This window comes from Danio rerio, chromosome 16 (genome assembly GCF_052040795.2).
Source record: "Danio rerio strain M-AB ecotype USA chromosome 16, GRCz13ab, whole genome shotgun sequence".
In the NCBI taxonomy this organism is placed as follows: Eukaryota; Metazoa; Chordata; class Actinopteri; order Cypriniformes; family Danionidae; genus Danio; species Danio rerio.
This window is the reverse complement of record NC_141036.1, coordinates 37,408,697-37,436,120: the sequence shown is the minus strand read 5'-3', so window position 1 is coordinate 37,436,120 and position 27,424 is coordinate 37,408,697. Positions and strand designations below refer to the sequence as shown.

General features: G+C 34.8%; 1 protein-coding gene and 1 long non-coding RNA gene across 8 annotated transcripts in view; one reads left to right on the top strand and one right to left on the bottom strand.

Annotated features, from left to right (window-relative positions):
* snap91a (synaptosome associated protein 91a) overlaps positions 1 to 27,424 on the top strand; it is a 54,577-nt gene that overhangs the window by 4,251 nt on the left and 22,902 nt on the right. For all 7 annotated transcript variants that reach the window (NM_001443240.1, NM_001443239.1, XM_087286083.1 and 4 more), the window contains 7 exon segments: positions 14,399 to 14,541; positions 21,397 to 21,472; positions 21,604 to 21,706; positions 23,368 to 23,461; positions 23,652 to 23,763; positions 23,852 to 23,958; positions 25,045 to 25,086. In NM_001443240.1, coding sequence (NP_001430169.1) covers positions 14,399 to 14,541; positions 21,397 to 21,472; positions 21,604 to 21,706; positions 23,368 to 23,461; positions 23,652 to 23,763; positions 23,852 to 23,958; positions 25,045 to 25,086 — 677 coding nt within the window.
* On the bottom strand, positions 15,320 to 17,333 carry LOC147840338 (uncharacterized). The gene is made up of 2 exons (XR_015511672.1): positions 16,745 to 17,333; positions 15,320 to 15,547 (listed from the first exon to the last, which is right to left on the bottom strand). It is a non-coding gene; the product is annotated as an uncharacterized LOC147840338 (long non-coding RNA).

Here is a 27,424-nt window from a genome sequence, read left to right as displayed (position 1 = left end):
AGTGTCATAGTTAATAATAATTATATAACTGTCATACTCCTTGTCCACTCATTTCAAACTAGTTTGATTCTCTGACACAAAAGAACTTTTGAAGCATGTTGAAACTAGTGTCCATTGAGTAGTACAGATGTCAGTTCCCAACATTCTTCACAATATCTTCTGCTGTATTCAGCTGAATTTTTAAATTTCATATTTAGTACCACTTAAGGGCAATTCAGTGATGGGTAAATATTAATTTGTGGGTTAATTATTCCTTTAATATCATTTAGTAACTACTAATGTGTGAGTTTGCAATCATTCATTGGCATATTTTGTCAGAAAGCTCACACCATGTGCTCAGGAGTGTTTATCTATTACATTAACTACTGAAAAGTTTTCCTCAACATGTTTTTAGAGGAACATGAGTTCTTGAACTTGTGGAATTTTGGGATACTCGTAGGTTGAGTGCACAATAAATTGTTTACACTATAATATTTTTATACCTTCACATTTTTATACCTTAGTTAGTATTTTGATACTAGCCACTGTACCACCACAGGCAGACTCAAATGTACTGAGTAGTAATGCTGAACTGTTATATCAGCAAATCCTTTGCAAATGTAGCAGTGCTAGGATGCTTAGTGATCAGAATTCAACAAAAGCATGATGTTGTGTGTATTGATTAGATATATTTTACTTGCATTGCTTGGTTTAGTGTAATCTCTTTAGTTGGAGGATGCATGTTTGCTATACTAGGTGGACTTTGTTTATAGATGAGTCAAATAATCATAGGCATCTGTGGTAGATGTGATGTTGATTTAAGAGACAGCAGGTCAGAATGGCTGTGTGGGACCTGAAAAACTGAGCAGAGTGTCAAGCTAAAACTCACACAAAGAATGTAAAAAAAAAAAATCATTTATTTTCCTTTAGCTTAGTCCCTTATTTATCAGGGGTCACCACAGCGGAATGAACCGCCAGCTATTCCAGCATATGTTTTACGCAGCAGATGCCCTTCCAGGTAAAACATAGCACAGGGAAACTCTCTTATTCACACAAACACTACGGTCAATTTTGTTTACCCATTTCATCTACCGCATGTCTTTGGAATGTGGGAGAAACCAGAGCACCTGGAGGAAACCTACGTGAACACGGGCAGAACATGCACACAGTGCTAACCACTGAGCCATCTTGCCTCTAAAATCAACATAATGATGATAAAGATTAATTTTGTGTAATGACTATTTGGATAGATGATCACGTCTTTGTTATTTGAGAGGAATTCAAGTGGAATAAAACCATTCATTTAAGTGTCGGATAAAAAAAACAATTTGGCTGTGTTAATTCAGACTGTTAAGACCACCAGGGCTATATTTTAACCAAAAATGCGGATTTAGGGGTTTCTTTAACATCCTAATCAGTGTAAAATTTACATTAACACTGTTAAAGTGATCTTTTGAGTCTTCCCTTTTTCTGTATTTTTTAGTACCAAATGCTCTCTAGAACTACAAATATGGTGCTTTATATTTGTCTTTTTGAACAGATTTTGGCCACATGCCATAAGAAGACAAAAATCATGGACATGATTCAAAAAAGTTAATGGTGCTAGATAATCGTCACTGTTGTTGTTCACATACAAAAATTATTATGAAAAATGTTTTGTTTAGTACATACATATGGCTCAGTGCCCAAATAATATTCTGCTGTAAAGTTTTTGAATTATTAATCTTAAATATAAAGCACAATTCAGTTTGATTTAAGCATTTCATTTTAAACCTTAATCTCCAAACTGTAAAAATAATAATAATAAAGCATGTGAACTTGATATAAAATTAGAACAAAGCTAATTTGACATTCTTAACAGTTGTTTTTTTTCAGCAATAATCTGCCAAGTATCTTTTTACCAAGTTTATATCTTGTAACTAAACTTAAGTTTGTGCTTCAAAGCATACAATAATTAAGACAGTTGCTTTTTCAGGTCTACATTCAAAATGTGATTTATGACAATTGCATAAATATAGTTTAGAATCATAACATGAAATCTTTCAAAATCTTGTATAAAGAACTTTAATAAACTAAAGCAGTACATTGAGGTAATTAGCATAAAAATGTTAAAGAGAGAGAGAGAGAGAGAGAGAGAGAGAGAGAGAGAGAAAAGAAGAGATTTTTCAGCCAATCTCCACAAATCAGCCTCACTCTGCCCTGCTCTTTTTCTTTCTTGCTATCTCCTTCTGTTTGTCTTGTTCCAACTCTTTCAGTCCATCATTTTCAGCAGCTGCAAATCAAATGGTGCAATGTTAGCGATACACTGTCTGCAGTGTGTGAAAGCTGCTGCTGTGCTGATGTCACTCAGCAAGAGAAATCAGTGATGTCACAGCAGTAAAATGCAGCTTTCAGCCAATCACAACCAAGCATAGAATCTTCAAAATGCTTTCAGAACCTTGGATAGGGACACCATCACAAAAACTGAACAAACACTTCCATCTACTTCCATTTTTTTCCTGCCATTTTTTCAGTACCCTTCCCCCCAACATAGCAGACTTAGAGGTCACTGTGTCCTTGAAGCCGGATTCATTGTGCATTAGTCATTGTGTGTGCTAATTTAAAACTTTCAAATGACTCACTTACACTGCTTGTACAAGCACACAAACACTTGCATGCTTTTGCACTTGAGAGATGCTTTTCTGTCCATTAATTGTGCAGATGTTTAGTGCTTGTAGGGTTTTGCTTAACCCATTTAATCCAAGGTTAGTATTTCTTGGAAATTAAGTACACATTTTTGTCTGTAGACTTTCCTAAAACACAAACTTCTTCTTTCATGTTATTTTGAGAAAGTTAGGTTTTATACGTGGTCACAATATTGTGGAAAACAGTTGCATAATTTAGATGTTTTGATTTGAGACAGTGACTGCATTAGCTCTGGGCAATTAATCAAAAAGTTATTGAAATCGACATTCAGAACCTATAATCGATTTAATTTTTCCAGGTCCATTTTTTTTCCCAATTACTTTCCCTGCCACGTGTTAAGTCACATTACCCCACTACATTTCGTTATTCCGCCAACATGTTGATTCTGGACAACTTAAACACTGAGAAAACTGAGCAACAAGAGCAGCTCATAGCAAAGAAAAATGCATATTTACTGTACTAAAATTAAGCTAAAATGTTCAACAAATCGAGATTTTGATTATAGGTCAAATTTCCCATCCCTAGGCTGTGTCCAAAATCGCCACTACTTGAGTGCATACTACATTTGAATTACAATTTACTTCATGATCGTTAAAAAATATGTTCATGAAAATCTTCCATTAGGCCACCGATCTTTAAGTGGATCGCAGAGTTAGGACGAGCGGCAGCTTTTGAAAAACTTTCCTACAGATTACATAAAAGGATTAAAATTTATTTTAGTAAATGATGGAAATTTCTACATTTCTGTGAACCAAACTCTAAAACTATTTGCCAATCATATGATTACGTTACATATTTGGAATTATCAATAAAATGAAACAAAAACTGTCCCCTAAGTTTAGTTTCTAAACATCCAAATCAAACAAAATCATCATATTTTCAGGTTGCCCGAGCTAATGCGCGTACACACATAAAAGGAACAGGATCACGACACCAACCTCATTTATGGCCATTCTACACGTTATCATCCTCTGAATAATGATCGTCTGATTGCACTGCTCTTCTTAAGTAATCCACAACTTGGTCTTGATGGCGAATCTCCTTTAGAAATCACAGTGACTTTGTTTACTAAGTTTTTTGGCGTTAGAGTAGATGCTGTCATGTGATGTGTGGTTGGCAGGATGGACTGTACCTCGCGGTCATTTCATACAGATTACGAAATCAATAAAACTTTATCAAGTGCACTTGATTAATTTAAAAGTGGAGATTTCAAGCTTTATTTGGATATATTTCTCATGTCTGTGAAGCAAGAATTCGCTGAGATTCAAGTGTGTTTGTTGACGACCAAACAGTAAAAGCACACATCTGATCTGAGCTTCTCCCTGGAGAAACATTAGTCTATATCGATCAACTATTGGCTCCTGTACTAGTAGGCGGGGCTTTATTTGCCATATTGACTGTTACACTTTTGCCCATTCAAAACTATACGAGTGACATGTCTTGTGTGTTCTGTAGTCTTTGGTTACAATTTTGTACTACCAGTCGCAATTTTGACCGTTAATAAATTTACACCTCATACATGTGCTAGCAAGAAGTACGTTAACTGATCTAGTCATGTGACACTGATACATTTGAGTCAAAACAAACAGTTTTTTCATTTAAAAGTTGAATATCTTGCCTAAAGCCAACAAAAACACTTTTAGACGTGAGAAAAAACACAGTTGTGACTAGTGTGTGGGCCACCCAGTTAATCAGGCTATAGTCACACTGGCAGTCGTGTACATGGCATTAATGGGTGTTGTTAATACACCGCTGTGTCATGAATAAGGCAATGCGGGATGTGTTTCATGTGTAATCTGTCTGCTGGACCCCCAGGAGCCTTTAAGAGACAGAGCAGGGTGCAAGGACCTGGAACAGCTCTGCTATTAACTATTAGGCCACACAGGAGGATGGAAAGTGTTGGAGGGGAAGTCGGACAGGGACAGATTGAGATTACACATGTCAGGCTGGAAACTGAGATTAGGTTTTCTAAAGGGGGAATGGGGTTAGGATGGGACTGGCGATTAGATGGGGGTAAAATACAGCACTGAGATTATAACAGCACATTCATGTTTATCTGTTGTTAAGACATGTTCGTAATCCATTTTAGTTCTCGACTTGTTTCAGAGTAGCCAGTCAGTGTTAGACACCTTTGGATATGTCATTCAGAAGTGATTCAATTGAGCAGTTTAAAATGACAGATTTTAGTATATTAGTTTTTACTTTGGAAAATATTTTTATATTTATAGATTAATTTTTTTATAATAATATTTTTTAGGGTTTTTTCACCTTTAATATGTAGGATAGTGGAGTTAAGACAGGAATACATGGGGAGCAGAGAGAGGGGGAAGGAATGGCAAAGGGCCTCGAGCCAGGAATCGAACTCGGGTTGCTGCAAGCACTTCAGTGCTATATGTTGGCACACTTTACCACTAGGCTGTTGGCGTCGACGATTTTTTTTTTGTATGTATATTAGTAACAGCACATGCCTGAAACCAGGACCAAAAACTAACCATATTAAAAATCTAAAAATCTAACAATAATAAATATCAAGTCTGTTGCTCCTATTAAGTTTTTCAACAAAAACATGCATTTTGAATGACAGATCGATGACCTTAGTCCTTTTTTTGTGGGACTTCAAAAGGATATTTTGGATAAAGGATAAAGTAAAACAGTGCTGATATTATACTATTGAATCTACCATGGCATGTGGCTTAATTTTATCCATCTTGATTAATATTTGACTTTAATGCTTTCATTGCTAAAATTGCAAAAACTGACACACTTTACCACATTATGCAATATCAAGAGTAATATAGAAAAATAGGGCTGCACAGTATATCGCAATGTGTTTGTCCGCAATAGCCGCATTGCAGGAAATGTGTCACAATCATTCATTCATTCATTTTCTTGTCGGCTTAGTCCGTTTATTAATCTGGGGTCACCACAGCGGAATGAACTGTCAACTTATCCAGCAAGTTTTTACGCAGCGGAGGCCCTTCCAGCCGCAACCCATCTCTGGGAATCATCCACACACACATTCACACACACACTCATACACTATGGACAATTTAGCTTACCCAATTCACCTGTACCGCTTGTCTTTAGACTGTGGGGGAAACCGGAGCACTCGGAGGAAACCCACTCGAACGCAAGGAGAACATTTAAACTCCACACTGAAACGCCAACTGAGCCGAGGCCCGACCCAGCGACCCAGCGACCTTCTTGCTGTGAGGCGACAGCACTACCTACCTACCTACTACCTACCTGCTTTGCCGTGTCACAATCACCAGCAATCTAATCCTTGCAGATTGCTGGTAAAAACGCAGATCACTAAAGAACTACAAATCGGCTGTTACATGGACTATATATCCAGTCATGCACTGCTCACACACACCGGTTTCTCATTCCATTGATTACACACTCACACAGCCAGTGGATCTTTACGAACTGATTACATGGACTTTAAATACAGCGGTCACGCACATCTTGATTTAGTCTTGTTTAACCTTGTAACATTTCGAATTGCTCCATTGTCTTGCCTTGCCTTGTTTTCTGAAGCTCACCTTGTTAATTGTTGTATGCTGTTTGCCGCCTGAACTGATCTATTTGCCTGTGACCCTGGCTACTCTTTTGGATGGCCTGCATGCTCCTGCTTTGCTCCGGTGTTGACCATTGCCTGCCTGAGTATTCTCTTTTGAATAAAACACTGAACGTCCTCAACTCCATAATCAAGATCCGTATTGTTACAATATGCAATCATGAGTTGAGATTATAGTTGATCAGCACAACAGTTGGGAATACATGAGTCATTCGTGGAGTCATTGCAAAGTATAACAATAACAGAGTGAAAGTTTATCATTTGTATGGGTTTTAAAGGCATTTCAAGAGAGTTTAAACTAAAGCAGGGTTGTCCAAACTTGGTCCTGGATGGCTGGTGTTCTGCATAGTTTAGTTCCAACATCCTTCAACACACCTGCCTGGAAGTTTCTAGTATACCTAGAAAGAGCTTGATTAGCTGGTTCAGGTGTGTCTAGTTTGGGGTTGCAGGACACCGGCCCTCCAGGACCGAGTTTGGACACCCCTGGTTTAAAGCATTCAGGCTCAAAAAAGTATGTTTGTAACTTTAATGAGAAATTATTTTAATAAATGAATACAATAAAGACTATACAGTGTTATTTACACTTCATTATTCAATTTTCGTGCCTGAATACTGTTTGACCCTCTTGAAAACCATTAGGCATGGTTTATTTTACTTTTTTTGTTACTTTATTGTAATTATTTTTGCTTTCAATTTGTTTATTATTTTTATACATGATTAACACCCATGGAAATTCATTTCTTTATTTCTGGTAAAATTGTATTCATATCACTATATATCGCAGAAAAACTGAATATTGCAATATTAGATTTTTACAATATCGTGCAGTCCTAGTAGAAAAGAGGCTATTGGCATTTTATGATTTTTCTTTTGGTTGCAGAACAATGATTATCCTCATTTTCAAAATTGTTGCCCTAAAGCTGTTTTTACACTGTAAGTTGAGTGTGATTTAATTGAAAATATTAGTCTTAGAAGTCAGGTTTTGTAAACGATTGTTCAATCAGGATGCTATTGAAATGGTTATAACTCACGATCGCATCTGCACCATTGAAAGGAAGATACTCTCTCATGCAGGCTGGTTTACACTGGTTTCTCCTTGGATGCTGTGTCGCCGCACTGCTTGCCAGTGAGGGCACATGGGCAATCTCTCAGCTTTTTTTTTTTTTGCTCCAGGGAGAAGACTATAAATAAAGAGGTTTTCATGCTCCATTCATGTGCAGCAGAATACGGCTGTTTTTTGCTCTCAAAACACACACATTCAGCACAGCGATTCAGCTGTCACTCTACTCTTAAATCCTGCATAATCATCAGTTTGCATGGCAGACATTTTATATAGTAATTTTTGTAAAAACTGGTTGGATCATTGGACAGGGAGAATACTGGAAAAAAGAAACATATTAAGACATGTCTAAAATGGCAACATAAATGCCCTGCTTAGTTCTGGCATTTTGGGTTTTAATTCCTTGTTGTAAATGCAGATTGGTGAGCGTAATGCAATTTCGCTTTCTAAGATTAACATGAAATTTCAAGCTGGCTACACATTCATTGTGTACATTTGCAATGGGACTCAGAGCAGCTATTATATAACATGCTGTTAATAATATACTCAAGAACACACAAATCTAGGAGAATTGGCTGTTATAATGGCAGATAGAGTACATAGAGAATGATTCTTTTGGGACAAGAGAGCACAATAAAGGTATTTATAGAGTATTGCAAAAAAAATAATTTGTATATGAATCATATTATTATGTTCGCGCATGTGTTGTCTTTTATTTTGAAAAGTTGTGGCCTTGTGAATTGTTATCAGGTTTGCTCTTGTCTTGTGCATGTTTGTTTCTCTTGGTGTGTTTAAATTTGTTCAATTGATTGCATGGGAACATGGGAAGTGAGTAAATCAATGAACATGACAATAAACACATGAAACAGAGACTAGCAAACCAGTGAGAACTAACAAAATAGAATTTTTTAAACATTTGCCAGCCTGATCTCATGAGGAAACGTAACTATTTTACGTTTTGTCAGTTTAGTGGCTAATTCATATAAATTCGTACAAGTTCAGTCGTACAAAAATGTACAGTTTTAAAAAGGATGCATGTCACGCAACCCAACCCCTAAACCCAACCGTCATTGAGGGATAAGCAAAAACGTATTAAATTATATAAATGAGAGTGTACGAATTCATATGAATTAGCCACTAAATCAAAAAGTTACAAACTGCCATGAGATTGTGTTCCATTTGCAGTTTACTGTTTTACTTAAATCAAAAGGTTTTGCCAATTTGTCACCAAGAACTTTTGTCAATTAATATATAATCAAATGTATAAATATATTTATTCTTTATATATTTTGTTAGGTACAGGATAAATATAAATGTTAAAAAAATATATATAGTTTTTTTATTTAAACCATATTTTTTATATTTATTTTCACAAAAATATTTAAATTAAGCATAGTATTTGCATTAAATTTGCTTTGAATATATATATATATATATATATATATATATATATATATATATATATATATATATATATATATATATATATATATATATGTAAATTTATTTGTGAAATACTAAAGTGAACCTTTTCCTTCTTTTACAAATATACATGTTTTATTTACATTTTTTTTTGTTATTTAAAAAAGTTTAAATAGTTTATAATACATTATTTAGTACTATTATTATTTTGTTAACAATTCACTTTTAAGACTGTTCTTATTTAAATGGCTAAAGTTTATCAATAAATTTGTTAAAATGAGTTATCAATAAGTTAGTCATCTTGTCATTTAACGTATTTTAAATAATACATAATTAAATTATGTGAAAACAAATTTTCTATGTAGGACTGATAAAAATACAATCAAAAGAACTGTATACAATGCATGATACTAATACGGTTTATGATTTTTTTTATGCATAAACATTATCCTCCCTTTGAATGATCTACTTTTCAAACGAAAGTGTTTTTATTAAGTTCAAAAGCAACATTGTATTGAGTCACAGCCTGTGTTAAGTGTGTGTGTGTGTGTGTGTGTGTGTGTGTGTGTGTGTGTGTGTGTGTGTGTGTGTGTGTGTGTGCTCATGCTTACAGATGACGTAAAGTGGATTTTCTTGTACACTTTTCAGCTGTTATGCTAGGAGGACACTCGCCGTTAACTGGCTTTTAACTCCTCTTGTCTCTTTGTGGCTGAGGACATTGCTTAATTAAATGTTGCAGTGTGTGTTAATATTCAACAAAGCAGACCTGGTTTCCTGACTTCAGACTCAAAGCTGCAGTTGCCAGGAAACAGGCGCTTTCAGCGTGTCTGTCTCTCCTCCTACTTGTGTATTTAAAGGAGTGAAAATGAGAGTGAAAACGGCGCACATGGTGTGATACGTAATTCCGCTGCCTGATGAGGTGCTCTCTGTGTGCATTAATATGCATGATGCAGTTACTTCACCCTGGAAATTATGGTCAGGGTGTAAATGCCTTTGTAATTCCTTCGACTTATTAACTGCTTTATCAGAGATCGCCACCGTGGAATGAACCGGCAATTTGTCTGGCAATTGTTTTAGACAGCAGATGACCTTCCATCACAGCACTGAGAGTAAAATGTCACCTCAGCAGGTTAATTAATTGTTTCTTATTAATTGTTTTTTACTTTTAGTTAAAGTGAAACTAAATGATTATTGAATCACAGGTAAATGAAAAGTAAATTAATTATTTTGTATTTTAAGAGTTTGATTTATTTTCTTTGTTTTAAAAAAATATTTTTAATAGTCTTTGTCATTTTATTAATTCTGACTTCAGTTGTTGTAATTGTAATAAAATCAATGTATTTTTTTACAAGTAACAGAAATTAATTTATTGCCTTGCGTTTATTGATCTGTTTGTCCTGTAAAGGCCAATTAAATAATAATAGTTATGATAGACTGCATGACTAGTTTCATATGCAAACAAGTATTTGAATCTGAAAAGGTGTGAACCAAATGGTCTACAGGAAGTCAAGAGATGTGACCCAACCAAATTAGTTGGGTAATCTCTGCAGGGGTCATCTCCTTGTTATAATGTAGTGTATCACAGACAGTACTTTGGGTTACTTGAAGAAGACAAGTTAACATCAATGTCGAGGAACTGTTCTATTTATTGTCTCAGTCTTCTCTCCTTAAGAACTTTGATCAGCTTACTTATTTTATGTATTAGAGTCATCTAATATTGGCGAGCCACCTAAGGACGGTTAAGCTAAATACAGCAAATCGATCAGTTATTTCATTCGTAGGTTCAAGCATTGACAAATCTTTGTTTGCAAAAATCTATATTGAGTTTATGATCATGATATCTCCAGAATTACATTGTAAAAAAAACTTGTGCTTAGCAATGGCCTTCGGTCACAAGATATTTATTTACTGTCTGTTCCTAAAGTGCAGACTGAGATGGGAAAAAAGGTTTTTAAATATGCAGCACCTTTTGCATAATTATCCACAAAGTTACAGTTAAAAAAATTGGTTTCACTAAATGCTTTTAAAAAGAGTATAAATGGTTTAGAAATTGAAATACAGGCTTGTGGATGTTTTGAATAGTTTTGTCAATGTGTTATTCATGTTAACTGTCAATTGTTTTTTGTTTGTTGTCTGTTAGACCCATGTGACATGCATACTACCTAGCCTTGGCCAGGACGCTTTTGTAAAAGAGATTTTTAATCTCAATGTGCCTTTCCTGGTGGTAAAAATAAAGGTTATAATAATAATAATAATAATATTGAGTATCTTTTATGGAATCAAAAAATATTTTTTATTGATTAATGTTTTTTGTATTTCAAATTATTTATAAGTATTTATTAAAAATAAATATTAAATTAAGTTTTCTTGAAATATTTTTGGGGGTGTAAGAAGAAGAAATAACAACAACATACATTTATCGTGAAATTTTATCAGTGGCAACATGGTGGCTTAGGGGTTAGCACTGTCGTCTTACAGCAAGAAGGTCGCTGGTTCAAGTCCTGGCTGGCATTTCTGTGTGGAGTTTGCATGTTTTTCCCATGTTCACTTGGGTTTCCTCTGGGTGCTCCGGTTTCCCCCACAGTCCCAAGACATGAGCTATAGGTGAATTGAATAAACTAAATTGGCCATATGTGTGTGAATGAGTGTGTATGGATATTTCCCAGGTCTGGTGTGCGGCTGGAAAGGCATCCACTGTGTAACACATATGCTAGATAAGTTGGCGGTTCGTTCCACTGTTGCGACCCCAGATGAATAAATGGATTAAGTTGAAGGAAAATGAATGAATGAATGATTTATTTAATAAAAATCAGCCTGTGTGGAATCAAATTTTGATTTCAACTTTGACAGGCTGTAAAGGTCAAAGGAAGTTAAGTTTAAGGGACTGGATAGAAGATCATAAGCACAAAATAATCCCTGGAAAGTTTCACCAGAAGAGGAAAACATAAGGGTGATGGATGTGCCACTGATAGTATACTGTATATTGCTCCTATTATTGAACAGTGAAAGTGGCCCGTGGGTCTGGTTGGCGCTCGATAATAGCTGTGGAGCAAAGAGGTTGCAGGGTAGGTTTTCTTGCAGTCAGTTGCTTCTCAGTTTGACTGTGGCGGTCTAATACTATTTGTGTTTTCTGTGTGGCATTTTCTCTTAGCAAGGTGTTAACAGTTGTTTCGTTATGGTGGAATTTGTGCATATGTAAGCACTCTTGCTGTATATGTAAAATAAAGTCTGTGAGAAGCTTTATATCTCACTCTCCAACTCCAACCTTTGATCACCATCTGTAAATAATTCAGAAAGTTAAGGCTAAGTCAGACATACTGTTTCATCTGAAATCATCTGACCCAGCTCACACTTTTATTACAATGTAATTGTAAATGGTTTTATGCATAGGCTTTATAGTTTCCTTGTTTAGCCTTCAACGAGTATAAAAATGTCCCTGTTCCTTGTATGGTACAGTAGATGTTCTTGATGCATTGATAAAGTAAAATCAACACTTCCAATGTGACAAACAAAAGTTAATGAAGCTGGGCACATCTGCTTTATTACCTAGCTTTTAAATAAGCCATTTTGGTTTATTGTTGAACAGATTTTCAATATTGTTTACGGGGGATAAGTCATCTTATTGCTTTATGAATGGAATCTGCAATAATGTCTGCATTTTTCATTTCGTGGAAATCGTAGGGCCCTACAAGTAGCAATGTAATATTATGACAAAAAGAATTTATAATTCAGGTGTCATCAGTGTAGTTCTGACTTTTTCTTTCATTCAATTAGGCAGTAATGTTGTGCTTTAAATAGGATAATGTAAAAGTGTTAAGCCTTTTAGTGGGTATTGTGTGGACTCTGGTTATGTAATCTCATCTTGTACATGAATGTGTATATAGCCTTCCTCTTTCAGTCAAGGTGACTGCATTCCTAAGCCCCCTGGTGAATTTATACCCTATTTCACTTTTTAATATATTATCTCCTGTTTATTAAAAGCAGAGGCAGCAAATCGTTGTAGAATTTGCATCATGTTCTGTTAATCATTGTATAATCCTATGTAGGGTTTTTCATTTTCTATTCTATTCTATTCTATTCTATTCTATTCTATTCTATTCTATGAAATCTAAGTATTATATTATTGCTTACTGTGTTTGTTAATATTTAAAAATAATATCTGAATAAGGCGCTGTTGTGTGGTGTCAGTGTGTGCTGATTTGTGTTGAAGGATGGATGGTGTATTGTGTCTGCAAGAGGAATGCTGGCTGCTCTGTCATGATTTTCTTTGTGACAGATGCCGATAGTGTGTGTGTGAAAGTATAAGAGAAAGAGAGGCACAAACAGAAGAGAAATATCTGCTTATATGTCAATTGTACTATCCGTTGAATAATTCTCCTGCCTTACTGTCTTACTGTGCTGACTATGCATTATGCATTTAAAATGTTATTTAAATATATGAATTCATAATATTTGTATTTTATCTGTCTGTCTGTCTATCTGTCTGTCTGGTTTACAATCTAAAGTAGGAGTTTCAAACTCAGTTCCTGAAGGGCCATAGCTCTGCACAGTTTACCTTTTAACCCCAGTTAAGCACACTTGATGAAACAAATTGAGTCTTTTAGGCTTGTTTGAAACCTAAAGGTAAACCCCGGCTTGAACTGTGCGATTTTTAATAATCCTAAACGATTGTTGCATGTCAGACTGCAAAAATATGGCTCCCATGTCACACTGTGATTTTAGCTGTCATAATGTCAGACTGAACTGAACGACAATGAAAATGTGCCAAATACAGAAGAAATGTACATGTATTAGCTTTTAAAGTGACAAAAGCTCTTTACAACAAAAAGATACAATAAATCCCTTTTCTTGACAGAGTAAATAAAAAAGTCAGAATCTGCAAAGGCTAATTATGAGCTAAAAGCAAAACAAGGGAATAACTGGGTCCAATTTTGTTGACTTCATTAAGTCCTAATCTAATCGTCCCAGTGCTTAAAATAGCAATCAAATGTCTACAATTAACTTTATTTGTAAATTCTCTCATGACTCTGAAGAAAAAAACATTCAAGTATGAAATGCAAACAAACAAAACATAACACTCAGGTAACATAAGATGTAAGTGTAGAATAATAAAAATGTAAATAATACTACATACCTGATAAACTTGACTATCTTTTTAACCATCTGTCTATCTGCCTGTCTTTGTCTATTTATTCAACTTCACTTTCCACCTATGTTTATATTGCTCTCCTTTAGCATATTTTAGAGTATTGTCAGATGTCACACTGAATGACAAGTCAAATGAGTGGTTTTGTCAGTTCCCATCACACTGCATTATTCAGCGTTTTGGCATGGCTGTAAAATTAATCACCTCTTCTGTTCCTTTCATATCAGCATTACTGAGCCTTAAACTTAACATAATTTATTTTTAACCTCACAAAGAAATTACAAATGAATAAATTCCCACGTTTGAACTTAAATGTATTTTAAGAGAGAACACTTTGACATGCTTGCACAGTAAGCACAGGTCAAAAAAAGTAAGACCCAATGTGTGTAACCTGATATCCTGGTGTGTGTGTGCTGACAACGTTTTTCTAGTATACCATAATATAGTATTGAGGAGCTACTAAGTAAGTCAACACATTAAAGATCTAGATAAGCACTGATCTTTTAATTTTCATGTTCCCACACAGACTTGATTCAGGCAACCCAGGAATCCAATGTCAATATTCCTCAGATGGCCGATACCTTGTTTGAAAGAGCAGGAAATGCAAGCTGGATTGTGGTCTTCAAGGCTTTGGTCGCCACTCACCACCTGATGGTCCATGGCAATGAGGTGAGAAGTAAACTGTTGTTACCTGCAGTGGGGTAAACAACGTCGCAATATTATGATTAAAAATGATTATTATGAATCAAAGCATCAGAGGTATGGTTATGGAAAGTTGTTTGTGGTGCATATTGCTAAGCTAAATCCTTGGTGTGTGTACAGATGTGTGTATAAAATATGTTTTATGTTTATTTTGTCTTTGTTATATGTCTTTATTTTTTTTTAAGTTTCAGTATAGACATGTTATTCCAAAATTGAAATGACTACATTGGGTTAATCTCTATATAAGTTGCTATTTGAAATATATATTTAGTTTTCTACTATTATTTAACTGTGTAATAAGAGTTTGAATCAAGTTTTGCTCTACTAAATGCAGCCAGGTTGATCTGAAAAACTTTCATAATCTTTAATTAATCTTTTCAATAGATATGCACCGATATGAACATTTTGACAGATATGATTAGGCCTGTCATAATATCTATATTTTGTTGTACGATATATTTAAATATATTGTAATTTTTAGAGCCTTTTATGCAACTCTTTATATAATGCCAGAATGACAATATGATAGCATCACATTGTGGTTGGAAGTGGTATCGTCCTAACACCCCCACCCTCGCCCCTAAAGGCGCCCATGCGCATTGGAATCAGAATATGAAAACATATTCTAAGGAAATAAATAATAACAAATGTTAACAATGTTAAATAAAATGTTAGCCAATATAAAGACACATAAATACAAACCTTCATATAAAACTTTCTGAACCTGAATACACAAACAAAAAGCAACGTAACTGTAGAATATGGCTAGGCAATTAATCAAAAAGTTATCGAAATCGACGTTCACGACCAATAATCAATCAAATTTTTTCCAGGTTGATTTTTTTCAATTACTTTCCCTACCGCATGTTGAGTCGCGCCTCTCAAAAAAATGTAACTACTTGTTGCAATGATGATGATTGGTTAGATTGGTATTATTGATGAGTTTGGGCGGGGCTGAGAGAGAGGCGTGAGCCTGTTGAGCGTGTGTTTAAAGGCTGTTTCACACCGCAAGCGTCAGCAGCGCGTGAGCAGCGCGTGTTTTTTCGGCGTCCATGTTAACAGTTTAGAGCTTTCATACCGCACGCAGCAGCAGCGCGTCAGCACGAGGCGTGAGCGTCGCTGAAGCAGAAGTGCAGCGATAGTTTCGGCGCTGGGTCTATTTTTGCTGCGCTGCTCACACTCAATTAAAGTGACAGTGCATTGATAATGACCAAAACACATTGAATGACAGTAAAAAGTAGCAATTTTACCCAATAAATGCATTAATAATGTCAAATGATTTATATATAGTCAATCAAATGAACTTAAACGATTAAATAAATAACTTTTATTTAGGCCCGAACTACAAGACCAAATGTAAAACAATTTTAGTATCAGTTTTGCTTAAGTTGCACGCTATGTTTCAGGAGAGAGGAAATAGATTATGTAGGGGAGTTGTAGTCCATAGCGAAGTGTTTTGTGTGTAGTGTTGTTCGGCACGCATGCTGGATTATGTGAGCTCGCTGTGTTCTGTGCAGCTGAGCAGAGGAAGAAAGTTTTAATCGGCTTTGTTTTATGTTCACTCGAGTTATTCCGACCAGGAGCTGTTTGCACTGTGAACCTGACAACACGAAAATAAGTAAAAGAATGACATGCATTAATTACTTTTGTCCCTCTCATCCTCTGCACGAGCATGAATTAATAAGCTGTTATTCTGCTGCTGTACATCACTGAAGCGGAGAAAGTAACACTACTTTTATCATGTATAAATCTCATTATAACTATTTTGTATAAATATTATTATAACTAGGCCTACAGCAACCTGACGATCAAAAAACAAATGACATGATATCACAGGCGATTGTCTTCTGACTGTAGTAGACACTCATAGAGCTTGAGAAGCATACAGTACTGTTTGATCTATAATATTTGTAAAATAAAGATTTGCAGGTTAAAGAAACAGCATAGGAGGGATCTTCCGCAGGCCTTGGTGCAGATAAAAAGTTTAAAAAGTGTATTTGTATATAGAGAGACATAGGTAACTAGATAGAATAGACAGAGATAGGTTGATCTCTGCAGCAGCTGCCGAAAAGCTGCGCGCTGCAGACGCAGCTGGTGTGAAAGGCAAACGCCTGCGTGCTGCTTCTGCTCGACATACGCGCTGCGCACGCTCTGCTCACGCGCCGCTGACGCTTGCGGTGTGAAACAGGCGAAAAAGTGTCGAGTCTCATGGAGGAACTCCATATTGAGACTTTTGTTTTGTGTTTATCTTATGATTAAAGTTGTTGCACGTCTGACAGTTCCTGCTTCTGAATGAGCGAGTTTGAGCTACTTCTACATTAAGGTATTGTAAAAAAAAAAAAAAACTGAGAGAAAAAGCGGAGAAAGCATGCATTTTAAATATTACTTTAAATATTATTTACAAGATATAGAAGTACTAATTTATTTAGAAAAGATGCTGCTTATTTTCTACTTTTAACATGAAAATCATTTAAAAAGCTTAAAAAACATTCAAAAAGATATTTTGTTTAAAAAATTGCAAGTTATTTATTTTCACTTTTTTATAAAAAAAAAAGTGACTGTTGGTTTTAGGTAATGTGTTTAATTTCAGTGGTTCAACTTTGATGTTCAATAAAGAATCAAAGATAGTAAATAGTGTGTGTTTCCTTCAGTAATTTTAAAGTCAAGTAATGCACCTTTCATTCAGAAATCTTTCACTTGTAATATGTGGACAACTGAGCATATTTACTGCACAAAACCTGTCAGTGAACTATGATGGCAAAACAATTAAAATAAATAAAAATAATCGTTCATTAATTGTAATTGAGTTAAAATGTTCAATAAATCGAGATTTATATTTTAGGCCAAATTGCCCAGCCTTACTGTAGAACAATACAAGGCAGATAACGATAACAATAAAAATACACATTTGTCTGCTGATAGCGTTATGGCTTTCAATGTAATGAGCCACATTACTTTAAGACCTCAAACCTTTGAGCAGTAGTGTAGATGACAACAAGCCCCATTCTCTCTTAATAGGTAAAAGTATCAATTGTTGAAGTTGTTTATAAACAGTTCTTCACTAACATGAGACATAATTTCTATTTCAAGTCAGAATAGATTAAATGATTCACAAATTCAATTTAAAATATAGTCTAAAAAGGCCTTTTTTATTGATTCTGGCTTTGGCTGCAGACATTTGCGTCGCCGAAAGACTGCAGGCACTGCATAATATTTAACCATCTCAACAGCATTGCTAAAACAGTAAAACAAACAGCTGTGAAGACTTTAAACATTAAATTTTGCCATTTTTCCGAGAGGCTGATCTCCACAGCTGACCACCTATTGCACTCTAAGCTCTCTCTCTTCCACTTATCACCGTTATCACACCCATCCCACTCACAATAGGAGCAGAGACAGACAGGCGGGCAGATGCTCTCCAACACACACACACACACACACACACACACACACACACACACACACACACACACACACACACACACACACACACACACACACACACACACACACACATCTCTTTTTGAAAGCACAGTTTACTCTTTCAGTCAAGGCTGGTGCTGTGCAGTGACAGAGACATTGAAGAGTGAAAAGGCAGATGGCAATGGAAGGCAGAATGAGATACAGTGCGAGAAGAATGGATGATAAACTGAATGAGGGTGAAGAAGCTGGGGGCTCAAGGGGGAACTGATAGAAATTCAGAAATGGAGCTTGAAATGATAATCGAATAAATATGAGTACGTCCTAAAAAATCAGGTGACTAAAATGCAAGTGGTTAGGTGTCACTATGGGATAAAATTGCTGGAGGTTTGTAGAGAAGTTCTTGATGTTGTGAATTAATTAATTTGGTAACACTTTACAATAAGGTTCATTAGTTAATGCATTTACTAACATGAACTAATCATGAACAACACTTGTACAGCATTTATTAATCATAATTAAACATTTACTAATGCATTATTAACATCCAAGTCCATGCTTGTTAACATTAGTTAATGCACCATGAGTTAACAAACTAACAATGAACTACAGTATTTTCATTAACTAACGTTTACTAACATGAATAAATACGGTAGTAAATGTATTGTTCATTGTTTGTTCATGTTAGTAAATGCATTAATTAACATTAAATAATGAACCTTATTGTAAAGTGTGACCATTAATTCTCACACAAATATTTTAAGAATGCCATATATTATTGTACACTACTATTTGGAAACTTTGAGGTCTGGTCTGTTTAGTTTTAAGCTAGTTTTACTGTGAGTTGTCCTGCACTTTCTTACACAGACACTTTCTGTGTTGTATTCTATTCATTTTATATCGGAAGATCGCTATGTCTGTTTTCATTAACTAAACTTAACAGAGATTAATACATTTTGTAATAAATGTTTTGTTAATAATGTCTGTATTAGAACATTAGTACACTCAAAACAATGATTACTGCTGCTTTTTCAAACTACCTGTTTTAGATGAGCTGAAACAACACAATTCTTGTAATTTCTTCGGCTAATTTATTTGTTTATGTTCAGTTCACTTAAATTTGTAAACCATTGAGTTAAATTAAGTGTTTTGTGTTGGGACAACATGAAGGAATTGTGTTGGTCCAACTACCTGGTTAGGGGATGTGTAGTTTCCAGCACGCTTTGCATGGGATTGAATTAAGAGAAGAAAATGTTGACAATAAAAGTAATGTTAGGTGTTTAATAGAAATAAAAGTTATTTGAAATACTTGTTAGCATTTAATCTTCACTTTGGTTTGAAGATTTAGAAGAGTTATGAGAATATCACCTTGCAAAAGCACCCATGCTTTGGGTGTTGCAGCCTAATTAGCGAAATTAATTTTTAATTTTAAAATGAGCAAAAATGCAGTTTGTTGCTTTGCTCGGTGAGCAATAACTGTCCTAAATTTAACTGTATATGTAACTCACGAAATATGGTTAAAAAATTTTCTCTTTAAGTGAATTTAGGATAACTTAAAATAAAACTAAGAGACTTCGAAATGTACAACACATCATACATGCATGATAATATCAGATCTTTGAGATAAATAAAAATACAAATGTATTTAAATTTTTATTTGATAAAATCATGTTGCAGAGTAAATATTTTTTTAGTTGGTGCTAAACAAATTTATTGGATGTAAATCCTGCCCTCAATTAATAAGAGTTCATCCAATGAGTTATTTTTTTGTGTGTATAGTGTTACCCAAAAAGCATCTTGACATTTTAATGCTCTCTATTATAATTTATTCTGTTCTGTTCTGTTCTGTTCTGTTCTGTTCTGTTCTGTTCTGTTCTGTTCCGTTCTATTCTATTTTATTATATTCTATTGTAACCTGTTCTATTGTAAAGATATAATATTTTTGAAGTAGTATAGTTTTTTTTGGTAAATGTAAGATTTATAAGAACTCCAAATAAGATCTTAAAAGAACAGTTTTTTTTCATCCTTGTTTAATTAAAGCATTGGATTTTGAGAATGTTTATTTTTATTTCTTATATTTATTTATTTGTCAAATATTTCATTTGATAACTTCATGACCGGCTGTTGTTCTGGGACTGTGAGTGAATGAATGCATTGGCATTTGAACTAAAACAAGAATGATTTGTTCATCTTGTTTTGGTTAAAGCAGGTTTGCAAAGTTGTCTAAGACTAAAAGTGATGCATGTTGTTATTATGCAAAGTACAGTGTGTTGATAAAAGCTTTGCCTTCCATTCTCCTGAATATGCAATAAGGGAAAACATGTCATAACAGTACATAAACTCACCTGTTCCAATATGATAATTAAAGAAAGCTTTTCAGTTATGACTGAGACCTGTCAGACTGTTTTGTCTGAGGGAACATATTCTCCTGGTTATTTTGGTATTACGGATATTAAAGAAAAAAATGTGGTTAGACTGTTGTAGACCAATTGTGAATGAAGAAGTCAACAGAATGTGTAACACAAGGCTATGACACATGGATATTTGAAACGAGTAATAGTTTTGACCTAATGTTTAAAAGTGTTAGCTGCATCAGTATTGTCTCCCTGCAAGTCTATATATTGATCAGCTGACATCAGTTAAGAGCTGATTGGCACAACTGAAAAGAATCAACACATAGATATTATGTAATGCGGGTATATACAGTATATGTACTGGTATAGTATATATTACAGTTAATCACTCATATGGGCCGTGGAATGTGAGGAACGTTATCTCATTGTAATGAATATTTTCAAAACATTTCCTGTTCACTGCTCAATTTGTGATTGCCTATAATTTTTATTAAATGTGCGAGGCTGTATAAATGTTTGGAATGACCGCTTAATTTATTGCTTATATGTGGCAAGTGCACTGTTCTTTCTTCTGCCGTTATTTCCATATTGGATTTCACTCCCACTCCGAGCTTTAACGTGAGTTCTAAGTGATTGTAAGATGATTATATTGGGTTTGAACTCATTTGCTTCACTAAACTTCTAATCAGTTGCTGTTAGCATTTTTTGAAATATTGAGGGCAGTTTCAAAAATTATATATATATATGTATGTATATATATATATATATATATATATATATATATATATATATATATATATATATATATATATATGTGTGTGTGTGTGTGTGTGTGTGTGTGTGTGTGTGTGTGTGTGTGTGTATGTATGTATATATATTTTTTTTATTATGTTTATTATTATTTTTTTGCAAAATTTTAATGTAAAAAATTTTACATAAATTATACACACAATATGTGTACTTAAAATGTCATAATGAATGCATAATTTATAAATATATAATTATATTAATTTATTTATTTGTTTTTTATTTTATTTTATTTTTTCAGAGATTCATCCAGTACCTGGCTTCCAGGAACACCCTATTCAATCTTAGTAATTTTTTGGACAAAACTGGCTCTCATGGTAAGTATTATTTCGGGAAGATGAAAGCACTTTCAAACCAATCTTAATTGTTTACACTGCTCTTAAATAAGTAAATTTAGACAAGTTAAAATGTGAATATTTTTTGTATTCATTAAGGCTTGTTCTTTCAGGTTACGACATGTCGACGTTTATCAGGCGCTACAGCAGGTATCTAAACGAGAAGGCATTTGCCTACAGACAGATGGCCTTTGACTTTGGCCGAGTGAAGAAAGGGTAAATGAATCTTCACTACATGGCTGTACTCTGAGTTAACAAATGTGCTTAGTGCATTGGAGCGCTACCGAGCAGTAACAGATTTGAGTGGGATGCTGGGAAATCAAGGACAACCTCTAGTCACATAAAAGAGCCTTGTGATGCTTCTATTGAAAAGCAGTTATTTTCATTAGGTTCCCTGTTCCCTTGATACTACTGTGTATGTGTGTGTGTGTGTGCCCACAAGAGCTTTGATTAGTAAAATGGGGCATTACAGAATGCAAAATGCATTTTGGCAAACTTAGGCCTTGTACACAAAGTAAAGAATCTATAGATTATAAATTGACAAACTGCTTCATGCAAAACACATGGCAGATCATGGCTAACTATTCAAAAAGATTTAGCCATGTGAATAAAGGCTTTTTAAATTTTCCACATTTTTCGAGTGCCTTGGACTGATTCCTGTTGTTATTCAAAAAGTTGTTTGCTGATGTTTAGGTATGATTCAACAGTTTTTAAAAAACATATCCTTGTGACATTGCACAATAACTCATCACTATGTCCAATATATTTTGTATGTCTTAAAGCTTGTGAATCTATTGTGCCCAGTTTTCCTGACCCACAAACATTACAGTAACTGTGGTGTTGGACTGATATCAGGTTGTCCACGGGGTTTTAAACGAAAAAGCTTTTAATTATCTTCTTCACAATAACATTTGTAAGTTCTCCATGTGTTAGACCATATGTGGTGAGGACACTGACCTGGACAGACTGTTGTACATTTAGTTTATTATGGTTTTTAAAGCTTGTCAAAGAAAAGTTATATTAAAAAGGGTGTACACAAGAATGTAAACAAAACTAAGTAAAAATCCTTAAGTTATAAGTCTGAATTTCATTCATAATGGTTTTAAAAGGTCTTAAAAACTGTTACATTTGACTTGATGAAATCTACAGATACCCTGGATATACTCTTATCATTTTAACTCTTTTTGCTCCACTAAAGAAACAAAATTTTGAGCTTCAAATTGTTCAGAAAATAAAAGTAATTAATCATTTTGCATTAAACTCTTTATTGGAAGTCTTTCAAACAGTTATTATAGGCTTAGTTTAACTTCTATAGTACATATCTAACATTCATTTACAAGAGATTCATTCGTAACGTTGTTCTAATCAGTAATAAACACTTATGAACTCTTATTTTTTAGGCTCATGTATTGTGAAAATGCTGCACCATTTAAATGAATAAGACAAGAGAATAATCTACTTAAAACTTCATATGTAACAAATAAACTCACATGTAGCAACCCATTTCTACTGCTCATATATTTAATTCATAAAGATGACATTTATACTATTTTTGGCATACAAAAAGTACACTCGAATTGGAATTAAACTACTGGAGGGGCGAGTTCTTATGTTTACATTATTTTTCTGAACATTTTAAAGCTTTAAACATTTCAGTAGAAGAGCAAAATATTTTTCATGATTCATTAAAATACCTTCTTATAAATAAAAGTCTTATGTGTTTGAAACAACTTGAGGGTGAGTAAACAATAACTGAATTTACATAACACGCACATACCAAGAATCATGGCACATCTGAGATTCTTCTCTGTAATATTGTTCTTTTATAAATGACATTTTCTTAACTGTGAATATGTGTGCACGTGATTATTTTACAGTGCTGATGGTGTGATGAGAACAATGACTCCTGATAAGCTCTTGAAAGGCATGCCCACGCTGCAGAGTCAGATTGATGCTCTGCTGGAGTTTGATGTGAGTCTGCTCATTGTCATCATTACAGGCTCTATTTACACCTCATGCTGGCACAGTTAAAATTAGGACACAATTTTGTAATACACAAGACGTTTAAGGATATTTTGACAAATTGGACAGTGTGCCTTTTCATTCAGTCAATTTTGACAGCTGGGGACTTGCCTACTACTTCCTTGCTTTGTTATTTCAGGTTCATCCAAAAGATCTTGTCAATGGGGTGATCAATGCCGCCTTCCTGCTGCTCTTCAAGGATCTGATCAAGTTGTACGCCTGCTACAATGATGGCATCATTAATCTCCTAGGCAAGTTTTTGAAGTTTGTCATGTTGAAGTGGTTTTCGTGTCGTCTGATTTCACTGCATGACTTAATAATTTCATTGTTTGTGTTTAGAGAAATTTTTCCAGATGAAGAAAGGACAATGCAAAGATGCGTTGGAAATCTATAAAAGATTCTTGACACGAATGACCAGAGTGTCAGAGTTCCTGAAGATTGCTGAGGTGATGCATTTTATGTCTTTGTTTCAATTATAAATTAGCCGATAAAACAATTACATATACATGTATATAAAGCAATTATAAAAAGTATCTCATATGCACCCAAAAAAAGGATATTTGTTGTTTGATCAAACTACTTATTTAAAATGAGCAAAATGAACACAATCCATGAGGTTTTTTGGGACAACTTAATTGTTTTATGTTTATTCAACTTAAATATGTAACTTATGCCGAGTTCAGACTGCACGATTTTCAAAGTAGTCGTGTCACCGATGTTTTCACACTGCATGACTATCTGGGGTAGCATTTCGTCACTTCTTTGTTTACACTTCAAGATGGATCGCATGACTTTAGAATAGGAAGACAACTTTGTCTTGGTCCACAAACTACGTCTCACAACCAAACACATGCGAGAAGTGACTTGAAAACATTGCAAGGTCACGTGGTATATCTTTTGTTATTAACTACATAATGAGAAAGAAGCCTTTAGTGGGGTAGAAAATATACTTAATTTCCTCACCTGGTCTTAGGATTAAGGAAGGGAAATAGCCATCCTAAACTTTTTTCTTTTTCAACCCACTTGTGATATTTGCTCAGACATGTTAAACAGACACAGGTGCTCTTGACAAATTTCCGCTAGTTTTTCAACCATTGCTTGGGTCTGAATAGACCAAAAAGAAACCCTTTTAACTTCTCCCCCAACCTCCTGCTGGCCTGCAGATTCCCTTACTAGTGGATGCTGCTCTCTCATTAGCTGTAGGTGATCGCCGATGTTATTTCCAATCAGAACACATTTCATACGGCATGATTTAAATCGCAAACAGGTCCAGATATTTAGCATATTCATCTGCGGTTCTCTCAGATCGCGTCTTTGATAGTTCACACTGTGTGATTGCTACTCGCGTAAACGAGTACTGATATGCCTGTGATTTCAGGCATTTGTTGACAAAAACTGTTGGCGAGTCAAAATCGGGGCTAAAATCATGCAGTCTGAACTCGGCATTAATTGATTTGTGTTGAGAGAATATGACTGAATTGTGTGGAACCCACCATTTTTCACAGTGAAATAATCCTTTTTTATCTTAACAGCAAGTGGGAATTGACAAAAATGATATTCCAGAGCTTACGCAGGTAAGACTTCTTTAAAGCAGCATTTTCCGCCTTTTCTGTTCATTTCTCATGAAGCCAACACGGTTCACATTCGTACTAACATAGCATGTCAGTGTTGTGGTGTTGTTTAAACATGTGTTGCATGTGTCATAGCTTTCAAATTCCAGCCGTTTTAGTCAGTCGAGGGGTTGTTATCATTGGGCCAATCATTGATATCCATGCACTACACTAAGAGGTCATTCTTCTCTCATGACTGGGCATTCGTCAAGAGGGATGTTTGCTCCATGGATCCATTCTGTCCCGTGCCTATTGGCTGACTGACAGATTTTGTACCTATCTTCTTATTTCAGCGGTGCAGAATGATCACACAGGCTGAGAGTGTGAGTAGCGTGTGGTGCTTTCCACTTTTGGGAATCCTGCAGCTCAGGAGAGAGCAAAAGTCAATCCTCATTAGCGCTCATTAAATAAACTGCACACCAAATCTCATTTCAGAGCGAACTTGGATGTGACTGAAGGATCATGAGCAGAGTAGCAGCGATGCTTGCTGTCTGAGACGAGAATTTAAGCTGCAGCCACATTTGCATCCCAGAAAAGCTGAAGAATTGCTAAGAACAGAGTTTCCGCAATCATTTGGACCATTTTAAGCAATTACTTCCTTATGGATTGTTTAACTGAGTTGTGCCAGCATGAAAAGAACAGGCTGTTCCATGAATATGCAGCACTTTTGTGACCTTTCACTTTTTATGATCAGAAGTACAAGTATCATGTTTTTTTTTTGAAGTGTTATTAAATTTGGTGTTGGGAACAGTTTGGTAAATTTGATGCAAACAAGCATAGCTGTAATTTTCTCAGTCAGAATATGTCCACAAAAAATTCTCCCCACAAGACAGATTAGAAATGAAAAGATGAATGGTCTTCAGCTTGCCTTTCTTTATGATTTCTTTATATACTGTATATTAAACACACATGCAGCACTGAATTTTATACTAATATTATAAATTATAAACGCCCAGCAGTTACAGCATGTCAATATGAAGTCAGTTGACGTTGTACCCCAATGTTGTGGGGACGTTGCATTTTGTTTGGAAATGTCCAATGTCCAACCTAAAATCAACCAAATATCAATGTCTAATAATGCTACAGCTTAACGTTGTGTGGACGTTACAACTTTGACGTTTATCAGATGTTTATCAAACATTGGATTTTGGTCACCTTTAAACACAACCTAAAGACAACCAAATATCAACGTCATTTGACGTCATTATTGGACATCAAAATAGCGTTGTCATGTTAGTTACATGACGTCAAGACCTAAATCTCACCTAATATTAACGTCTTATGACATTGTGAGCCTACTGGGTGTATAAACTCATAATTAAGTTATTATTAACTTTTAAATGTCTTGCTTCTAGTTCTAGTTGACATGACAACTGCTGTTTATTACAGTTAAAGCAGTTTAATACTATATATGAAACTATGAAATAGGAAGCTTTATTATGAATACTTTTAAACTTTTGCTATTGTAATTGTTTAATTTCTTTTTAAAAAGACAGTGTTTTTGTTCTTTATTCATGGAAAATGCCAACACCTTTTGAAAGCATAGTTATATTCGACACGGTATGGTTGTGGAAGCTCTGTTATGACATTAGGAGAGTTTTTCATGCTGGCAGAAACAGGGAGGCTTGCTCTGAAAGCATGCTGTGCGTCATGTCAGGGCAGGATGGTTGCCTTTTACAGATACTCTGGATCAGCTGCGGAGTTCAGGACGAGCTGGAGGGAGACGTGCATGACTGCCTGGGTACTGGTTTTGGCAGTGGTTGTAATTGGGTTTTGGCCTGGGATGCATAGCCGTGTAACTCAACAAATTTGATTCATTTCCACAGGATGTATTAATGCTCTCACACCATTTATTTCTTGCTTTTCACTTAAATGCTATTTAAAGGACTCAAAGAGATAGTTTAACCCAAAATAAAAAAAATGCTCACTATGTACTCACCGTCAAGTGATTTCAAATGTTTATGGGTGTCTTTTTTTTGTCAAACACAAAAGACATTTTGAAGAACGTTAGACACTAAGACAAAAAAAGAAGACATTTGTAACTATTGACGTTCATAGTAAGAAAAACAAATACTATTGAATTCAATGGAAGTTATCATTTCCAAAATTTTTCAAAATAGCTTATTTTGTTCTTAACAACTCAAATAGATTTGTGAACATTAAAGGGTGAGTCAACGATGACAGAAATTTCAGTTTTGGTTGAACTATCTCTTCAAGTAAATTGATACCTGCATTTTGCAAGTTGATAAATCATAAATCTTTGCATAGTTGTGCATATTGCAGTATACACCACCAAACAGAA